General features: G+C 41.4%; 2 protein-coding genes across 3 annotated transcripts in view; both read right to left on the reverse strand.

Moving 5' to 3' along the window:
* The window catches only part of LOC102495427 (disintegrin and metalloproteinase domain-containing protein 25), a 90,310-nt gene extending 79,101 nt beyond the window's left edge, over positions 1-11,209 (reverse strand). Inside the window, exons 1-2 of one of the 2 annotated variants that reach the window (XM_006149697.2) lie at positions 11,074-11,209; positions 1,305-3,648 (exon numbers count right to left, since the gene is read on the reverse strand). In XM_006149697.2, coding sequence (XP_006149759.1) covers positions 1,339-3,513 — 2,175 coding nt within the window. In that variant the 5' untranslated portion in view covers positions 3,514-3,648; positions 11,074-11,209 and the 3' untranslated portion in view covers positions 1,305-1,338. Of the gene's footprint in view, positions 1-1,304; positions 3,649-11,073 lie in introns of those variants that run through there. The other variant, XM_006149699.2, reaches the window with a different exon arrangement.
* A 4,761-nt stretch (positions 11,210-15,970) lies between these two features.
* Positions 15,971-18,944, reverse strand: part of LOC102495847 (disintegrin and metalloproteinase domain-containing protein 25-like) — a 9,501-nt gene continuing 6,527 nt past the window's right edge. Inside the window, exon 2 of the mRNA XM_006149700.1 lies at positions 15,971-18,465. Within this exon, the coding sequence (XP_006149762.1) occupies positions 16,128-18,317 (2,190 nt within the window). The 5' untranslated portion in view covers positions 18,318-18,465 and the 3' untranslated portion in view covers positions 15,971-16,127. The remainder of the gene's footprint in view (positions 18,466-18,944) is intronic.

Here is an 18,944-nt window from a genome sequence, read left to right on the forward strand (position 1 = left end):
GGACCAGCGGATGGTATAATGGCTATGTTGCTGGACTCCCATGTAGGCAAGCATGGTTCGAATCCTGGACTTGGACACTTAAAGTCATGCCAGACATGTGTGTGTTCTTGCCCAAGATCTTGAAAGGAGAATGGAGGAGAAAGGATTGTGGCAAGGCCGTTCCACCTGAAGGGTGATTTCTCGCTTTCTGTTTCTCTCTCTGTCTCTCTGGCGAGCAGACGCCAAAACCTCTCAAAAAAAAAATACTCTCAAAAAAAAAAAAAAAAAGAATGCTTCAACATATGCAAATCAACCAATGCAATGCATCCCAGAACAAAGTATAAAAATCACATGATCATTTCAACAGATACAGAAAAAAACTGACAACATTAAATACCCTTTCAGGCTACTTTGTTTGTTTTTAGAGAGAGATTTTTGCTATAGGGCATGTGCACTCACCAGAGAGACAGAGACAGAGAGACAAAAGGTGAGAAATCACCCCCCCCCCCGGGGGAAAGGCCACACCACAATTCCTTCTCTACCAATCTCCTTTTGGGACTTTGATCATGCATCCACATGCCTTTAGCATGAGTTTTTAAGCCACGGAGACGAGGATCAAATTACGGTTGACTACATAGGAGTCCAGCAATGTAACCATTACACTAGCTGCTGGTCCTGCTACTTTCAATGCATTATATGCAAAAGGAATTTACCTCAACATAATGAAAACTGTTTTTGATACACCCATAGCTAGCATTATACTCAATGATGAAAAACTAAAGCTTTTTCTCTAAAATCAGGAAGAAGATAAGGATGTTTACTCTCTTCACTTCTATTCAGCATAGTATGGGAAATACTGGCTAGTGCAATTAGACAAGAAAATAAATTAAAGCCATTTGATTTGAAAGAAAGAGATAAAATTTCTCTCTTCCAGATGATATAGACATATACATAGAAAACCCTAATGAGTTCATAAAGAATTTAAAATAATGAATTAATTTCTCACTAGCTCAAGGGGATTAAGTACAGTTTCAGAGTCAAATATAAGCTATTCAAAATGCCACTCTGAATATCTATACACATCACTCATGAGCTGTGCCTTTACTGAGAAACACAAAGACACTATTTCAATGGAAATAAAACCCACTGAAATTGCTTAAAAGGAAAAATAGGAATGTCAGTGAATTACTTATACTTAATGGTAATGTTTATGGTCCTGCAACATAATGTATCTTTGGATTATTCTGTCAGCATTTTCTGACACATACAATAACATTTCTACTATCAGGACACTAAAAAATTAATAGTTGGGAACTTTATTAAGAATTGAGTTTATTTTCTGAAATTGTCCATTTTTCCTCAGGTCTTTGTTCTAGGATTTTTGCACCTAATCAAAATCAAAATTAAAGCACAGCCAAGAAAAGCACAAATACGAATCCAAACGAGTAGGTTCAGGGAAGATCCGTGATGCCCATTTAGTTCCTCCTTTCTCTGAGGGGGTGGGCCACTGTCAACACTGCCCCCATTGCCCTCTAAAAGGCAGTAGGGTGGCTCCCACTGAAAGCTGCAATGGCAGTGATGTTTATTGTTACAAACCCCCCTTTTATTGCAGGTTGTAAGAGAACAATTACTTTTCAAAACGGACATAGAGGTGCACTTCCTCTGGATGCACACACGGTCTGAGCCACACAGGGTGCCATCTTTTATCTCACCAACGTCAGGTATGGTCATCCCTAAGTGGTAGTCGGTACTCCAGCAGTCATCACCACTGAACCGAGTCCAATGCGCAGTAGAGTGATCTCTCAGAAAAGGGAGTGCTGTCACGTTTTCACACTGGATTCTCCCACACAGGATATCTGTGATATTACATCTTACATATCTAGCGTTCTGGGTACCACAGTTCCCAAAGCGGTCACCCCTCATGTTTAAAATCCTGTAGCAATTCAGACTTGCACTCTTGGATATCTCACCAAAAATGTCCCTGCACTGGAGGTCACGATCGTTACATCTCTTCCCATAGCAGTAGCCTCCGTCCATACAAGGGACGCCAGCCTGCACATACACGTCTTCTGGGCACTCAGGGGAAGTCCCGTTGCACCACTCGGGAAGGTCACATTCATTGTCACTTTCTCTACACACTTCGCCTGATGGCAAAATCTGGCAGTCTTGGCAGCACAGCCCAAAAGCGCACGCCGCCCCAGGCATCAGAGTGCAGTTTGCTGAACAGCATGGATCATGTTTACATGACTGTAAGGACCCACAGTCACACTGCTCTCCTTCTTCAACCACACCATTTCCACAGCGCCGCACTTTGAAGATATCCTCTGGATTTGGTGCGTAGCGCATACAGGTGGTTCTCATAAGGACACCCCACAAGTACGCATAACTGCAGTTGCTGAATGTCTTTGAGGGTGTTTCTTTTGGGAACATTATGCATGTTTTGTGACCACACGTGCATGTCTTTACGTCATGATGCATACCCAAATTATGACCAATCTCGTGTGTCACAACGAGCGCAAATCTAGATATTTTGTCATTCAGAAAACTATCAACTCCACAGCTAAGACCACGTGAACATACTGTTCCAACATAGGCTAAGCCCAGATATATACCATATCCACGTTTTACAAAAAGATGTGCAAGATCATGCTTCATGCGTGGAGCAAGGCTGATAGCCTTCCAGCGGCAAAACTGTGTCAAAAGAACAGTTATATCAGTTACGTTCACAGGGTTTCCATTATTCCAGATCTCAATTCCAAGTAAAAGCACATCAATTTCCAGTGGAGTGTAATAGGCATTTATTTCATTGACAATAGTGCTTACTTCCTCTTGTACCTTTGAGACATTACTTCCCCGATGAATGAATCGTTGCTGGTCTACCACCAGTGCCAACTCAAGATACCGTTTGTGAGTCCACCAGCCCACATAACCACTCTGCATCAGAGTGGAATTATCACTCTCTGGAAACATTAATTGCTGAGCTATTTCTTCTGTTAATCCACATTGCATGGGTGGGAACTCTATCTCTTCACAGTCCATCTTGTATACCAAATGTTCAAATGTGGCAGAATGCCTTTTGGGCTTGATTTCGTAGGCAATGTCATTTATATGTAACACTCCTTGAAAGCCCCCAAAACAGGCACTAAGGGCAACCAGGGACTCTGGGTCCCCTTCCACATAACCCTGATAGTAGCAGTCATGCCGGACAGAGGGCTGGTCCTCTACGAGAGCACCCTGGTCTGTGTACGTGAACACAGAGAGGGATCTGGACACTAAGACCTTCTTGGGCTTCATGTGGACAATGTGCCTCTGGCCTCCAAAATGCAGGCGATAGGAGACCCAGCCTGGAACCTTCGTGTCCTTATTCTTGGCAATCACCCTCAGGGGTATCACCACTTCCGGGGGGCTTTGGTATTGACAGTGTCCAATCTGGGGCCATCGACAAAGAATCAGAAACAGCCCTGGCAAGAGCAGCTGGAAGGTGGTCCATCCATGAGCCATGGTCTTACCCACCACAGTAAGGGCCAGGAGCATGGAGCTGTGGGTAAGGGCAAAGGAGAGGAGAGTGGGAGGCAAGGTTGTGTGTCTCCTCCCTTTAAGGTGCTTGTTCGCAGGACTGACCTTTAACGGTCTGTCTTCTAGCAGAGTCAATCCATCACATCAGCAGAACTAAAAGAAAAATAGAAAAAAAAGGGGCAGAGACAGGGATGGCATTATGAGCAGGCCAAGGCAGAAAAGCAAGAGTGGAAAATTGGTTCAAATAGATTTGCACTGGCTCATGTCCCTACTCAATATAATGCATTGGATTTGCCCTTAATTATTGGTAAGGCAAGGTCAGCCTGTGGGTGGATGATAGAATGACAATGGGGCACAGGTTGTTGATTATTGAGCTGATGAAGGACTCATAGATTCATTATACTATTGTTTAAATTCATGTGCAAATATGTCCCCAATAAATATTCAAAATTAAAGAGTCTTAATAGCAAGCCAAACTTATATTTTGTGTTGATGAAGAAATCTGGATTTTTGCATATTAATTTGAAATACCTGCCTTTCTATTTGGGATGATGAATTATTTACACACATATGTAAGAAGAGTTATTTATAAAAAACACACATATAAATTTTTTTCACAGACCTCAATTATATTTTTGAGCAACAAATCATTAGTTGTCCTATCTTCATCTGATCCTGCCAAACTGTAAAGTTTCAAAGTGACAGTTGTCCTTCAGAAGCAGTACTCTCTACTGTAAAGGGTAAGTGGGTTCCATAAAACAGTAGACTGTGATGGGACCGAATCGGTTAGTCCCTTGGGATAGATGTTGCTCAAAGGTCTTCATAGATAATTTACTCTTAAGAAAAGTAACAGTTTCAAAGTCCCTGCTGTATGAAATGGAAAGGCAATCAAGGTTTCTGGGAAAATAAGGCTGGAGACAGGAGAATAACAAAGGCCAAACCAAGGGCCTTCTGAAATTCAAAGGGGCAATAAGAGGGAGAAAAGTTTTAGGGAAGGTCATGTTGAACTTGGGCAAAGACATCAAATCTCTGGCATTTTTAAGATTCTAGCTAACAAGTTGTTGAGATCAACTTACATATATATGTATGTAATAAATAAAGACTGGGTCAGCCCATGGCACGGTGGTTGAGCCCATTGGATCTCACGTGGCCATGTGTGTGAACGAGTCCTGGACCCACAGCTTTGATGGCGTGTATGGCTTGTGGGCCCAACATGCACAAGGGAGAGAGAAATGGAGGAGGAGGTGTGGTGTACCATCCCCATGGGTGGTGCTTTCTTCCTTCCCTGCTCTCTTTCTCTTTCTCTGTTGGTCTCCATTAAAGACATTGACATTAATTAAATAAATAAGAAAATAAACACACATACATATCTCATATGTAGTAATACAAACGATTTAAAAAATCTATCCCAACAAGAAAAATGTATTCTCACGTATATGGGAATATGGGGTTAGCACAGTGCCTGGCTGGCAGTATTGTTTTCTTGCTTTGTTCTTGTATAACACATTCACATGACCCTGTAATATGGAGACTCTATGTTGCCCACTTGGGAAACATAAATTAATATTAGTAGCTTTAATATGCTAATGGTCTGAGGCATCAATATGGGCAGAGTATTTGGGAATACAGTTTAAGAGTTTGTAAAATTTACATATATATGTAAAGATTACATATATAATGTGTATTGTTTTAGTGATGATTTTCCCTGAATCTTGTGCTTGTACGTGCACATGGTATCAGAAAGGTTTCTAGAAGTTGACATAACTGCAGTTACCGATGCGGTTGAGTCTGTCTCTATGCCACGCATTCTGCACCCTAAGCCCACTTTTACACGTCTTTTTACCATGAGGCATATCAAAATTATGACCAATGCCATGTGTCACAATCTACACAAATAATGTCATGCAAGAAAGTGTTAAGTTCACAGTTAGAACTAAAAAGATGGAGTCCAGCAAGTGGCTGCTTAAGGCATTGGATTCCCATGTGCCTGACTGCAGTTTGAGTCCTAGATCCGATAGTTTGAAATTCATGCTAGGTGCAGGTGTATGTGTGCCCCAAATCCCGAGAGGAGAATGAGGAGAAAGAACTGTGGCACGGCCTTCCCCCCCCGGGAAGTGATTTCTTGTTTTCTGTCTCTCTGTTCTCTCTCTTTCTCTGGACAGGTGATGTGCCCTGTAGCAAAAATCTCTTAAAAAACTGGGAACCAGCAGTTAGCGTAATGGTTATGTCGCTGGACTCCCACGTAGTCAACCGCGGTTCGTGTCCCGGACCCGGTGGCTTGAAACTCACGCCGGGCGCGTGTGCGTGCGTGCCCAAGATCCCGAGAGGAGAATGGAGGAGAAGGGATTGCGGCATGGCCATCCCCCTGGGGGGTGATTTCTCGCTTTCTGTCTCTATGTCTCTCTCTGTCTGTCTGGCGAGCGCACGCGCCCTACACTGAAAATCTCTCCAAAAAAAAAAAAAAAACTGAGAAGACATAGTAATGCAATATACTCTGAGGTGTTGAATCCAACATAACTCTGACATAACTCTGCTTTACAAACAGGTGTGCACCATCATGACTTATGTGGTAAGTGAAGCCTATTCTCTTCCACTTGCAAAATCCTTTCAGGGTATTCTCTATAACAGAGGTCTCCAATATCCAGGCCATGGATCTATTATGGACAGATAGCAGGTGGTGACCACCGGGTGAGAGAGTCAAGCTTCATCTATATTTACAGCCACCCTCCATCACTTGCTCCTGACCTCTGCCTCCTGTCAGATCAGCAGTGACATTAGATTCTCATAGGAACATGAACCCTATCGTGAACTGCACATGCAAGGGGTATAAGTAATGCGTTCAGCCCATCCCCACACTGGAAAAATTATCTTCCTTGAAACCAGTCCCTGGTGCCAAAAATCTACTGTGAAGAAGTTTCCTTCATTTCAATCCACAGGTCCTAATAAAAACACCTCAACTTTCAGTGCAGCATAAAAAGTAAGCATTGTGTTGAAAACAATGCTTATTTCTTCCTGCACCTTTGAGACAGACTTTCTAATGAGAGAATCATTCCTGGTCTACCACCACTGTCAGTTCAAGACACCATTTGTAGGTTCACCAGCCCTCATAGGTGCTCTGTCCCAGAGTGGGATTATCATTCTCTCAAAACTTTGTTGTGTTATTTCTTCTTTATTAATTCACCTTTGCATGGATGAGAGTGTGTTTCCTCACTCTCTAAAGTGGTAAAAAGCCTTTTGGGTTTGATGTCATAGGCAATGTCATTTTTCTGGATGTTTCTTTAAAGTCCCCACACAGGTGGTAAGAGCAACCAGGGACCCTGGACCTCCCTCCACATAGCTATGATAGCAGTAGTCACCCTGGACAAAACTCTCCTCCTCAGTTAAGACCATCCTGGTCTGTGTATGTGAACATGGAGAGGTATCAGGGCACCAGGAATTTCTTGGGTTTCTTACAAATAAGACTGTGGGAGAACCAGCCTGGAGTCTTCCTGCCTTTATCAACTGCTCATTACCCTTGGGGGTGTCACGACTTCTAGGGGAGGTAGAACTGATGTGTGTCTTTTCTTTGAGGGGCTCATTTGCAGGACTGAGCACTAAGGGTCTGTCTTCTGGCAGAGTCAACCCATCAGATAAACAGAATAAAGAAAAAAAATGAAAAGAGCGGAGACAGAGGTGATGTTAGGAGCAGGCCAGCGTGTGAGAGAGAGGGGAATGGGTTCAAGTGGACTTGTTTTGGCTCAGGTTCAGACTCAATACCCAGCACTGGTTTTGCTCTTAAAGATGGTGAGGCAAGCTCAGACTGTAGGGGGGCCAAAGAAGTGACTGAGTCTCAGATGAATGATAACAGGACTTAAATGAAGGACACATGGATCCATGATATGGTTGTCTAAATACATGTGGAAACATTTCCCCAATCAATCTTGAAAGTAGAAAGGGCTTAAGGGAAAGGTGCACACGTGTTGTCTTGATGAGGGATTCTAGGTTTTCCTGCATCAACTCAGAGTATCTATCAGTAGTTCTACCATTCAACTTTGACTGATAAATTATTCATTCACATTAGCAAGCAGAGATGTAGAAAATTACGCATGTATGTTTTTTCTCGTGGTCCTTAATAATCTTTCTGTGTAACAAACCAATACTTGTCATATCTTATTTTAATCCTGTCAAACTGCAAAGCGTCAAAGTACCCTCCCAAAAATTGAAACTTCCAAAATATGAGTGTCTACTGTAATGGATACCTTCACTCAATAAAACAGTAAACAGCAGTGCAATTGTGTGGGGAGTACCTCAGGCTGATAAGTAGATGCTACTCAAAGGCGTTCATATTTTATTCTACTCTTGAGAAAAACAACATTTTTCTAAGCCTCTAGTCATGTAAAACAGAAAGTCCATCAAACTACCTGGGAAAGTAACAGGAGGAGATGGGAGAATATTGATGGACAGAGGGCCTTCAGAGGTGAGAAAGAAATCAGTGAACAGGACGGAGAAAGGCATCGAGGAATGTATAATATTGTTGAAACTGGGAAAAAATATCAAAATCCCTGTATTTTTAATTAGTTCCCTATATTGATCTTCAAATTATTTTTCTACTAAAAATAAATAGATTCAGCTGCAGTGGTACACGTATGGGACTGCTGTTTGGGAAGCTTGAGCCATGTAGGCTAGGCTTCCATTTCTGGACTAATATGAGCATGCCAGAAAGACAGAGAGAGACAGAGAGACAGAAAGTGAGAAATCACCCCCCAGGGGGGATGACCACGCTGCAATCCCTTCTTCTCCATTCTCCTTTTGGGATCCTGGACACACATGCACACGTGCCCAGCGTGAGTTTAAGTCACTGGGTCTAGGACTTGAATCACGGTTGACTATATGGGAGTTCAGTGACATAGCCATTACGCCAACTGCTGGTCCCAAGCCCCATGTTTTAACTGAGTGGCAGGCTAGGAGCAGGCGGATCAACATGGTGAGAACCTATAAAAATACTCTGTGTCTTTATTTGTTCCTCTTACAAAAAATGATGTATACACATACGGTCTAATATAAAAATACCAATACGAAGAAATGATTTTCGTAACACAGCTGTACTGCTGTGAAAAGGAGAACCTCTGTCCCTAGCACAGTGCCTGCATGGTGATACTGAATCACGACCAAGTAATATGCAGGCTCTCGGCTGATGAAACATAAAGCAGTGGTGTAGACGTAGGTAAGTTAGTGATCTGGAGCATGAAATTAGACAGCGTGTTGGGACAAAGATGTATGTTAGGAGTCTGTCATTAGATTCAGTATTTTATATAAATGCTTATTTTTATTTAACTCCAAAGAGCACCCAACGTCTGCTTTGGAACGTTACAGTTATGAGAATAAGGTCTACTAGCCTGGCTGGAAATAACAAAACTCAGAGGAAAGTGCTTTGCACTACGAGAGATCTAGAACACACTGATCAAATAGCACTGATCGTTGTAACACTAAAATAGAAGATATCACATTCAGCACCCTACCATCTTCAGGACCCTGGACCCATTTCTCTATCATTTTCTTTTATCTTGATTTTAAGTCCTTTGACTTCTTCTTTCTCAAATCACTTCCCTGTCACTTACAGAATCATTCCTTCATGAACATTAACAACAGTCTCTTCATTCAAGCTTCTTTCAGGAGAACATCTTATTCCTACTTAATTTTACAGAAACGTAGATGTGACGGGGTGAAGCCTGGCAGAGGGGAAGCTCTCTGTTTTCAGAAGCCCCCTAAGCGATGAATGTTTGATCATAATTTGCTTTGATTACCAAAGCTACTTGGACACCCTTAAACTGCAGCCCCGCCATTATACCAATATTTACCATTCTCCCTTAGTTTTACATCCAGCTTTTAAGTCATTTGCATAACCAGGAATCCAAGTTTTTGCCATTTTACCCAGCATCTTATCGATATTCTCACTGTGTTTAGCAAGTGTACGGAGAACTCTACAGCACCCAGGTTTTCTTTTTAGTCAACTGACCTTTAAGAATTTTTAGCCATCATCTATAGTCTTGACCTGTATCCATGTTATCGCTCTTACTGGTGTAACTCTTAAGGATTAGAGTACCACGACTTTTATGTGTAACCCAAACTTATTTGTCAAATTTATAAAGGACTCAAATTTTCTTTTAATTTTTCCCCACTTCTTGGGTTCCCATCATTGTACTTTTCATCCACATACCCTAGACCTAGACTCCATCAATTCAACCATTGTTGACCCAAATCCCCAACTCAATCAAGATGAATTCTTTCTCTGTGTTTGTCACTCTTTCAACTCACTGCCAACACTGCTGAGAAAATAAATCTGAGAGGGTATTTTCAGGAGGCTTAGAGGGGAAGGTATACAAAATTAGAACAAGTTAGCCTGGTAAATGAGGCCAAAGTATGAAGCCATGAACAGATATTTATTACAAACTTTCCTCCATTTTTAGTTAACTGTGCTTGTTGTTTACATTTCTTTGTAACTTTCTGATTTTCCTCATCAGTACATAAAACACTCAGCTGAAAGTCAACAGTGTCTTCACTTTTACGAGTTATTATAATTTCATTTCAATAGTCATAGTTTAAGTTGTAAAATCAAGCATTCCTCATTAATACTTCTTTAGTAGAATATCAGATATTTTGCTTGGTCTTTGTCATTGCAGGAGATTTATTTCAGCCTGGACATTAAGGTGCTTATTAAGGTGACAGAACACTCGATTACTGGGCAAACTAATGAAGAAACAGAGAAGTGAGGCTTGTTTAAGAAAATGCTGAGTTGGCAAGAAGAGACAGGTAACTTCTGATATGCTGACTCGGTCTCCGTATCTCTCTTGATATGTATTTGGTAATTATCATGAAATATGGATTTTTGTTTTTATGAAAAAGGATGATTTATTAATAACAACAGAGCACTGTTGTGTTTGAAATTCAGCAAGAGAAATCTAATCATAAGAATTTATTTCTAAGATTTTTGCCTTACATTCTGGTCATAGGAAAACAACCTTGTAAAAATATTTGAACCATACTATCTTTGCCCTCCTAACATCATTTTATATATTTAATTCAGAGACCACAAATCCAGAGATATTACAGTATTTTCATTAATGAAATGTGCCAGTGTGGTAATGGCGCTGAAACTTCAACACAGACTGACATGCACCATCTTTCATGGGTTGTTTTTTAATCTCCCCAGCTTCACCAGCTTCTTCAATCTCGGCATCCTAATTATTGCCTACTTCCTCTCCCTCCTTTATAGAAATACGTTATAAATAATTCAGTGCTTTCAAACTATGAGTAAAAAATATTAAAGACTATTAAGAACCCTGAACCACGTAAATACAGTATGATTGTAAGTAATAAATGAAACAGTCAACACTTAGATCTCGTTGCTTAGCACCATTTCTTGTGTCTACTACGCATGTGGGTGTATTGTGTGTGCGCGTATTCTGTGTGTGTGTGTGTTCTGTGTATGTATTGTGTGTGTTCTCTGTGTATGTGTGAGTGTGTGTGTGCGCACATGTATTCTAGCATGCACAAACCCTGGTGCTTCTGCCCGTTAGCGTTGTACCACAGAACACTTACCAGAGATGAACTGGTGGCTCCCATGATCTTTTCTGTGAATGGCCCTGCTTCTACCACCCCCCTCTATGAAAAACGATTTCTAACTGACACCTCGCATGACCAAGAGAAATGTAAATCCCCTCCTTCATTTCTCTCTCATCTTATGAAGTTCTAGTTTCGGCTCCTAGCAACAGGAGTCTCTAGTTCTATAGAACATGACAGCTGCTTAAGATTCCTTCCTCCTGTGGCTCCACCATCTTCACCGACCTTTATTTCTAATGATTTTTCAAGATGAAGAATTCTGATCTCCTGTTCCCTTTTGATCTATCCCCTACATACAATACAGTGATTTTATCTTACGTACCTTTGCTCACGATTTTACCCTGCTTCCTAATTATTTCCTCAACATTTGGCCATATGATGGATAAGTATTTCAAGTTCTAGAAAACAGTTCAACCCCAGTGTCCAGCAGATGGCATAACGGTTATGTTGCTGGACTCCCACATGGTTGTCCAAATTCAAACCTCGGATCCGGTGGCCTAAAACTACCCCTGGTACCCATGTGTGCATGCATGCCCAAGGTCCCAAGAGGAGAATGGAGGAGAAAGGATTACGGCGAGGACATCCCCCATCCCCGAGGTGGGGGGGTGATTACTCACTTTCTAGCTCTCCCTGTCTCTTCAGCGAGCACACACACTCTATAACAAAACATCTCTCTCAAAAATAAATTCAAGCCCATGTAAGATATTTTCTAAGGAATCCAGACATTGGTAATCATCTACATATTCCTTTCTAAGGTCAATGAATAACTGAGAGGTGCTTTGCTCTATCGATAGAATAGTTGTCAGTAGGGATAAAAAGGGCAGAAAACATATTGAGAGAAAGAGAAAAGAATAAAAATAGTGTAGAAAGAAATTACATAGGTAAATGAACAGGCAGATTTAAAAATACTAATCTTGGAAGACTGCATTTAGCAACTTGGTATTGTTAAATGGGGTGATGTGGAAAGACGTCAATGTTCATTATCCGAGAGAGTTTACTTGTGAGGCAGACAGGAGCGTGGTGAGTCCCGCCAGCCTGAGGTCCGCCAGTCTCTTCCCATCACCCCCATCTTCGTACATCCAGCTCTGCAGCTTTTCCTTCAGGGAGTTTCCTCACTTTCTCTCCAGATTCCATCACAGCTAGTTCGTAAAGGACCAAATGGGTCTCTGATAAAATTAGTCTCTGTGTTAACTTTCTGGGAAGACCATCGCAAAACAAGTGTTCTCAAGGACAGAAATGTAGGGCCAGCAGGTGGCCCAGTGGTTGAAGTCCTGGATATCCACACGGACAAATTCAGGTTGAGTGCTGGACCCAGCGGCTTCAAAATCCCAACAAAGAGGCCAATAGGTGGCATGGTTGTTAAGGCACTGAACTCCCACATGGCCAACTACAGTTTGAGTCCCAGACCTGGCAGTTTGTTTTCTAATTTTCCTTCTTCCTCTCTCTGTTGAGCATGCATGCCCTATAGAAAAATTTAAATAATAATAATAATAACAATAAATCAAATAATTAATTCTTAAAGACAAAAAAAAAAGAAAATTAAAACATAGGGGCTGGCTGGTGGCGTGGTGGTTAAGGCACTGTACTCCCACATAGCCAACTGAGTTAGACTCTGGTTCAGGAGGCTTGCTTTCTCACTTTCTTTCTCTTTGGTGAGGGCATGTGCCCTGTAGCAAATTTAAAAACAATAATGAGAAATAAAATTATATTAATAAGTTTTAAATTTAAGAATCACAACAAATAAATAGATAAATAAATAAATATTTTTAAAAAACAGAAATGATCGTCTGACAATTCTGGTGGCTTGAGGTACACAGCCATGGTGTCCTCAGGACCACACTCGCTCTGAAGATGTTGGAGAAGGATCTATTTCAGGTTCTCCTTTTGCTTCATGCTTCCTTGGTCTGACAACAGCACAACTCAATTCCTCATGGCTGCTCTCCCTTTTTACAGCTTTTTATAGGGACAGCTACATATAACAGACTTTCAAGCTGTCACATGAGACAAAGAAGTATGGTACATAAGGATAAAAAGGTCATTCCACCAGGAAGATGTATAGCAATTTCACTTGTATATAACCACAACATCAAAGCTCCTAAATACATGAAGTACCTATTTAGTAACAGTTCTGAAGACGACAGCCATACAGCAATAGTAAGAGATATCTCTGCATCAGTTTCAATCCTCGATAGAAATCCAGCTAAAACTGAATAAATGAATATGAATTTCAAAACTCATATCCAATATTGTAGGACAGGCCAAGCAAATCTTGACACCACTCTACCAGATATTGGTAGACTACATACTTTCCTCAAGCGTGTGTAGAACACCCTCCAGTAGTGATTACATGTGACATCACAAATGAGCTGTAACAATTTTAAGAAGAATGAACTAACATAGAACGAATATGTTTTGTTATCTGTTCTAGGTAACCTGTATAGTATCCTCAACCAGACTGGTCTGAAGTATATTTCATGTTGGGTAAATTCACTGTATAAGCTAAGTGATGTATGATTGAATGTATAAAATAAAATTTAAAAAATAAAGAATGAATATAGAAATCAGTGACAGAAAAAAAAAAAAAAAGCCCACCCTGAAAAAGTCACAGATCACCTAACACACTCTCGAACCAGTGCTTTGTCAAAAAGAGATCTCCAAGGTTTTAGAAAACATCTCTACCTCAACCAGCTCTGGAGCTTAGTAGTTCAGGGGCCCAGACCCCACATGGCCAATGGCAGCCAGATTCTTGGCTCCATGGCTTGGAAAACATGATGGTCACATGTGTGTCTGTGTGCCCCAAATCCTGACGGATGAAGCAATGGGCGAAAAGGATTGTGGTATGACCACACCCCACTGGGGGACGCTTTCTTCTCTCCCCTCTCAATCACTCTGTTTCTATCTGGTACAAGCATGCTCACTCTGGCAATTAAAAGAGAAGAAAGAAGAAAAAAAAAAAAGAAAACATTTCTACCAAATGAAATGAAAAAGGAATATTACAAAACTAATGATATGTAGCAAGATACTACGAATAGAGACGTTTATAGCAAGAAATGTCTACATTAAATGGAGCACTAGCTCAAATAAATGACTTTACATCTCCAAGAACTCGAAAAATAGGAACAAACCAAGCCAAATGTAACAGTGTGAAGGGAAAATATAAGAGTATTAAAAATTTAGAATAGCTGGACCAGCAGGTGGTATAGTTAAGGTGTTGAATTGCCATATGGCCAGGCAGAGTTTGAGTCCTGGACCTGGGAGCTTGAAAAACATGCCAGGCAAGTGTGCATGCATGCCCCAAATCCTGAGAGGAGAATGGAGGAGTAGGGACTGCGGTGTGTCTTTCCACCCTACGGGGTGATTTCTTACTTTTCCTCTCTGTCTCTGCCTCTCTGTTGAGTGCATGTGCTCTATGGCAAACATCAACTGGAAGAAGAAAGGTGCAAAGCATTTAAGGGACCCAAAATGGAAAGAAATTTGTCAATGATAATTTTTATGGAAATGTCTTTGATTGGACTTCTATGCAGTGTGTTTATGGTGGGAAAATTCATGTGGTATGTTGTAATACAGTGATTAAATGCATAAAATCTGAAAACATGTCTTTAAAAAAAGAAGACTAGAAGAACAATGGGAAAATGTCAGTAAACCTGACAGTTTTTTTTTTTATAAAGAAAGATAAACAAATTGACAAACCCCTCATTAAACCAACAGAGAAAAGAAGAAAGAACATGTAAATAAAATCACAAATAAAAGAAAATGATCCATTTCTCTCTGATGCATTCCTAGGAATCCTATGAACAAGTAAGTATCAATGGGAAGTGAAGAATAAACAGATCATTTCAAGATCTATGCAATTTACAAAGAATGACCCGCAAAGAATCGGAAAGTCTGAACATAACAATAACAAATAAGGAGATTAGATATGCAATAAAAAACACTTCACACACACACACACACAAAAGCCCTGGTCAGATGGTTTTACTGCTTATTCCAATGTGCTGGGAAAGAATTAACATCTGCAGCTTCCAAAATCCTCAAAAATTGAGAGAATTCTTCAACGAAATTCCATGAGGCCAACATCGTCTTGCTGTCTAAGGTACATAAAGTCAATACAAGGAAAGAACCGTCCGTGTCCATGCCCTCAGTGAACCCATCTGTAATAATCATCAATAAGGCGTTGGCAATTTGAATGAAGTAGTATAGAAAATGAATTAGACACCTAGAAAAATGAAACGTAACCGTGAGGGACAAGAATGGCTCAGTGTATGCAAATTACTCATTGTAATGCTCTCCATTCACAGAATAAAGTATGAAACGCACATGATCATCTTAATAGGTGTAGAAAGTGCAGCTGACAATAGAAAATACCCTTTCATGATACTCTTCATGCTCTCTCTATAAAAAGCATTTAGCTCAACATGATAAAGCCATATACAAAAATGCTAACATTATATGCACAAAGAAAAACGAAAGCTTTTTCTCTGAAATGAGAAAGGCAAGGGTGTCTACTCTCTTCAATTCTTTTCAGGATAGTGCAGGAAGGACTAGCCAGCGCGGTAATCATAAAGACATCTGAATTTTAAAAGAAGCCGCTCAGTGGTCTCCCTTCAGTGATGGACCTAGAAAATAGTAACGAGTCCACAGGAAAGCAATTAGAAATAACAACTGAATTTCTCACTGTCTAAAGAGGATTGTGTACAACTTATTGTAAATACAATTAACTCAGAATATCCCTCGGGATGCTATAATGACACAAAAATCATCCATGAGCTGTGTCTGTGCTTGAGGACACGAAGACACCAATTCAATGAAAAATAAGCCACTGAAATTGCTTAAAATGATGAAAAACAAGAATAGGTAAGGATTACTTTAATGGCTTGTATTTTAGATCCAGAAACATAATATAGGTCCGTGTTTTGGTGTTGTAAGGGATCTCTGACACATGCAATAACATTTCTGTTGCCAGCACACCAAGAATTAATGCTCGGGAAGTTTCATTAGGGACAGAATGAATTTTTTGACATTGTCAGTTTTTGCTATTCTTGCTCAGGTGAAGGTTCAGCTCTTTGCACTTCGTTCTGGGGTGTTCCACGCTTCATCCACAGAAAAAAATATAACCAGCAAAGTGAAATCAAAACAAGAACCCACAGAAATATCATCACAGAGGTCTTACGAGGGCCCTTTTTCTCCTCATGGTTCCGAGGGGGTGGCCCACTATCCACACTGCCTCCCCAGCCTTTTTCCAGGCAGTAGGGAGGGTCCCACCCAGGGTCGCAATGACAGTGGTGTTTATCATTACAAATCCCTCGATCATTACAGATCTTAGGCTCACAAAGATCTTTCAAAACTGATAAAGGAATGCAATGCCCGTCCAGGCATATGTGTTCTGGGCCACACTCGGTGCCCTCGTTGACCATTCCAACATCAGGTATGGTTATTCCTAAGTGGTAGTCGGTACTCCAGCAGTTGACACCATTGAAGTGAGTCCAATGCGCAGTAGTATGGTCTTCCATAAGTGGAATTTTTGTCACGTTCTCACACTGAATTCTGCCACACAGGACATCTGTGATATCACATTTGACATATCTAGTGGCCTTGATGCCACAGTTACCAAATCGGTCTCCCTGCGTGTTCACATGACTGTAGCAACTCTGATTTGCGCTCTTAGATACTTCGCCAAAAATTTGCTTGCATTGCTCATCACGGATATTGCATCTCTTTCCATGGCAGTATCCCACACCCATGCAGCGCACTCCAGCCTGCACATACACATCCACTGGACACTCGTGTGAAGTCCCGTTGCACCACTCTGGAAGGTCACATTCATTGCCACTTTCTCTGCATACTTCACCTGATGGCACTAACTGGCAGTCTTTGCAACAAAGGCCAAAAGCACAGGTGGCCCCAGGTTTCATAGAGCAGTTTGGCAAGCAGCATGGATCATTTTCACATGAACTTACGTTCCCACAGTCACATTGCTCCCCTTCTTCGACGACACCATTTCCACAGTGCTTCAGTGAGAAGATACTGTCGGTACTGGGTGGTTCGCGCATACAGGTTGTCCTAAAGTCTGTCCGTACATAGGAAGCATAACTGCAATTGCTGAATGTTATTGCAGGTACTAACTCAGCATACATTATGCATCCATCATACTCACACTCGCATGTGTAGTCATCATGGAGCATACCTAAATTATGACCTATTTCATGTGCAAAAGTGACTGAAAACTCCCAATATCTGTCATGCATGTAACCCTCAACTCCACAATTATACCTGTAATTACAAACTGCACCATAATAGGCTAAGCCAAGATAGATACCAAAATCATGTTTCATAATGAGATGTGCAACATCATGCTGTAGGCGTGGATTCAAGCTGTCTAACTTCCATTTGCAAAAATCCCACAGAGCAGAATTTATAGTAGTATCATTCACATGATTTCCTTCATTCCAGATCTCAAGTCCACATAAAAACAAGTCGATGTCCAATGTTATATAAAAGGTACTTATTACATTGAGCACAGTGATTACTTCCTCTTGCACCTTTGACACATTACTTTCCCGATGAAAGAATCGTTCTTGGTCTACCACAACTGCCAACTCAAGATACCGTCTGTGGGTCCACCAGCCTAAATAGTCACTCTGCATCAGAGTGGAATTATCACTCTCTGGAAAAGTGAATTCCTGAACTATGTCGTCAGTTAATGCACATCGCGTGGTTGGGAACGATGTTTCTTCATGGTCCATCTTGTATACCAGATGTTCAAATGTGGCAGAATGCCTTTTGGGCTTGATTTCATAGGCAATGTCATTTATATGTAACACTCCTTGTAAACCCCCAAGACAGGTGCTAAGGGCGACCAGGGACTCTGCATCTCCCTCCACATAACCCTGATAGTAGCAGTCATGCCGGACAAAGGGCTGGTCCTCTACGAGAGCACCCTGGTCTGTGTACGTGAACACAGAGAGGGATCTGGACACTAAGACCTTCTTGGGCTTCATGTGGACAATGTGCCTCTGGCCCCCAAAGTGCAGGCTATAGCAGACCCAGCCTGAACTGTTCATGCCATTATCACTGTCAGTTACCCTGAGGGGTATCACCACTTCTGGGGGGCTGAGTTGTTGGCAGTGTCCTATCTGGGGCCATGGAGAAAGAAAAAGGAACACCCCCAGCCAGTGCAGCAGAAGAGTGGTCAGACCCTGAGCCAGGGCCTCATACACAGCCATTATGGGTCCAGAATAGTGCTCTGTGGGAGAGCGAAGGAATGGAGGCAGGAGACGATGTTGTGTGTCTCCTCCCTTTGAGGTGCTTCTTTGCAGGACTGACCGTGAATGCTGTGTCTTCTGGCAGAGTCAATCCATCACACCAGCAGAACTGAAAGAAAAGAGAAGAGCAGAGACAGGCGTGGTGTTAGGAGCAGGCCAGAGTGGAAGACAGACGGCAGGGATAGGTCAATGAATGAGTGTTGGCTCCTGACTTATCTCAACGTACTGCACTGCATTGCCCTGAGATATCCGTGAGCAAGGCCAGACTGTGCTGGACAAGGAACGACTATGGACCATGGGATATGGATAATTGCACCTGATGAAGGACACATTGCACCGGTTTCTAAATACGTGAGCGTGTTCCCAGTAAATGTATAAAATGAAAGCGTTGTAATGGTGGACATGAATCTTCTTTTCATGTTCGATTGTGATTTATACATACTGACTTGTATACGTATCAATAGTTGTCATAACTTCAAGTAATTATTTACTCAGAGATACCTGGAGAGGCATGTTAAAAACCTGGAAAACTGGGAACCAGCAGTTAGCGTAATGGCTATGTCACTGGATTCCCACGTAGTCGACTGC

Source organism: Tupaia chinensis, unplaced genomic scaffold, assembly GCF_000334495.1.
Source record: "Tupaia chinensis unplaced genomic scaffold, TupChi_1.0 Scaffold000271_1, whole genome shotgun sequence".
NCBI lineage: Eukaryota > Metazoa > Chordata > Mammalia > Scandentia > Tupaiidae > Tupaia > Tupaia belangeri.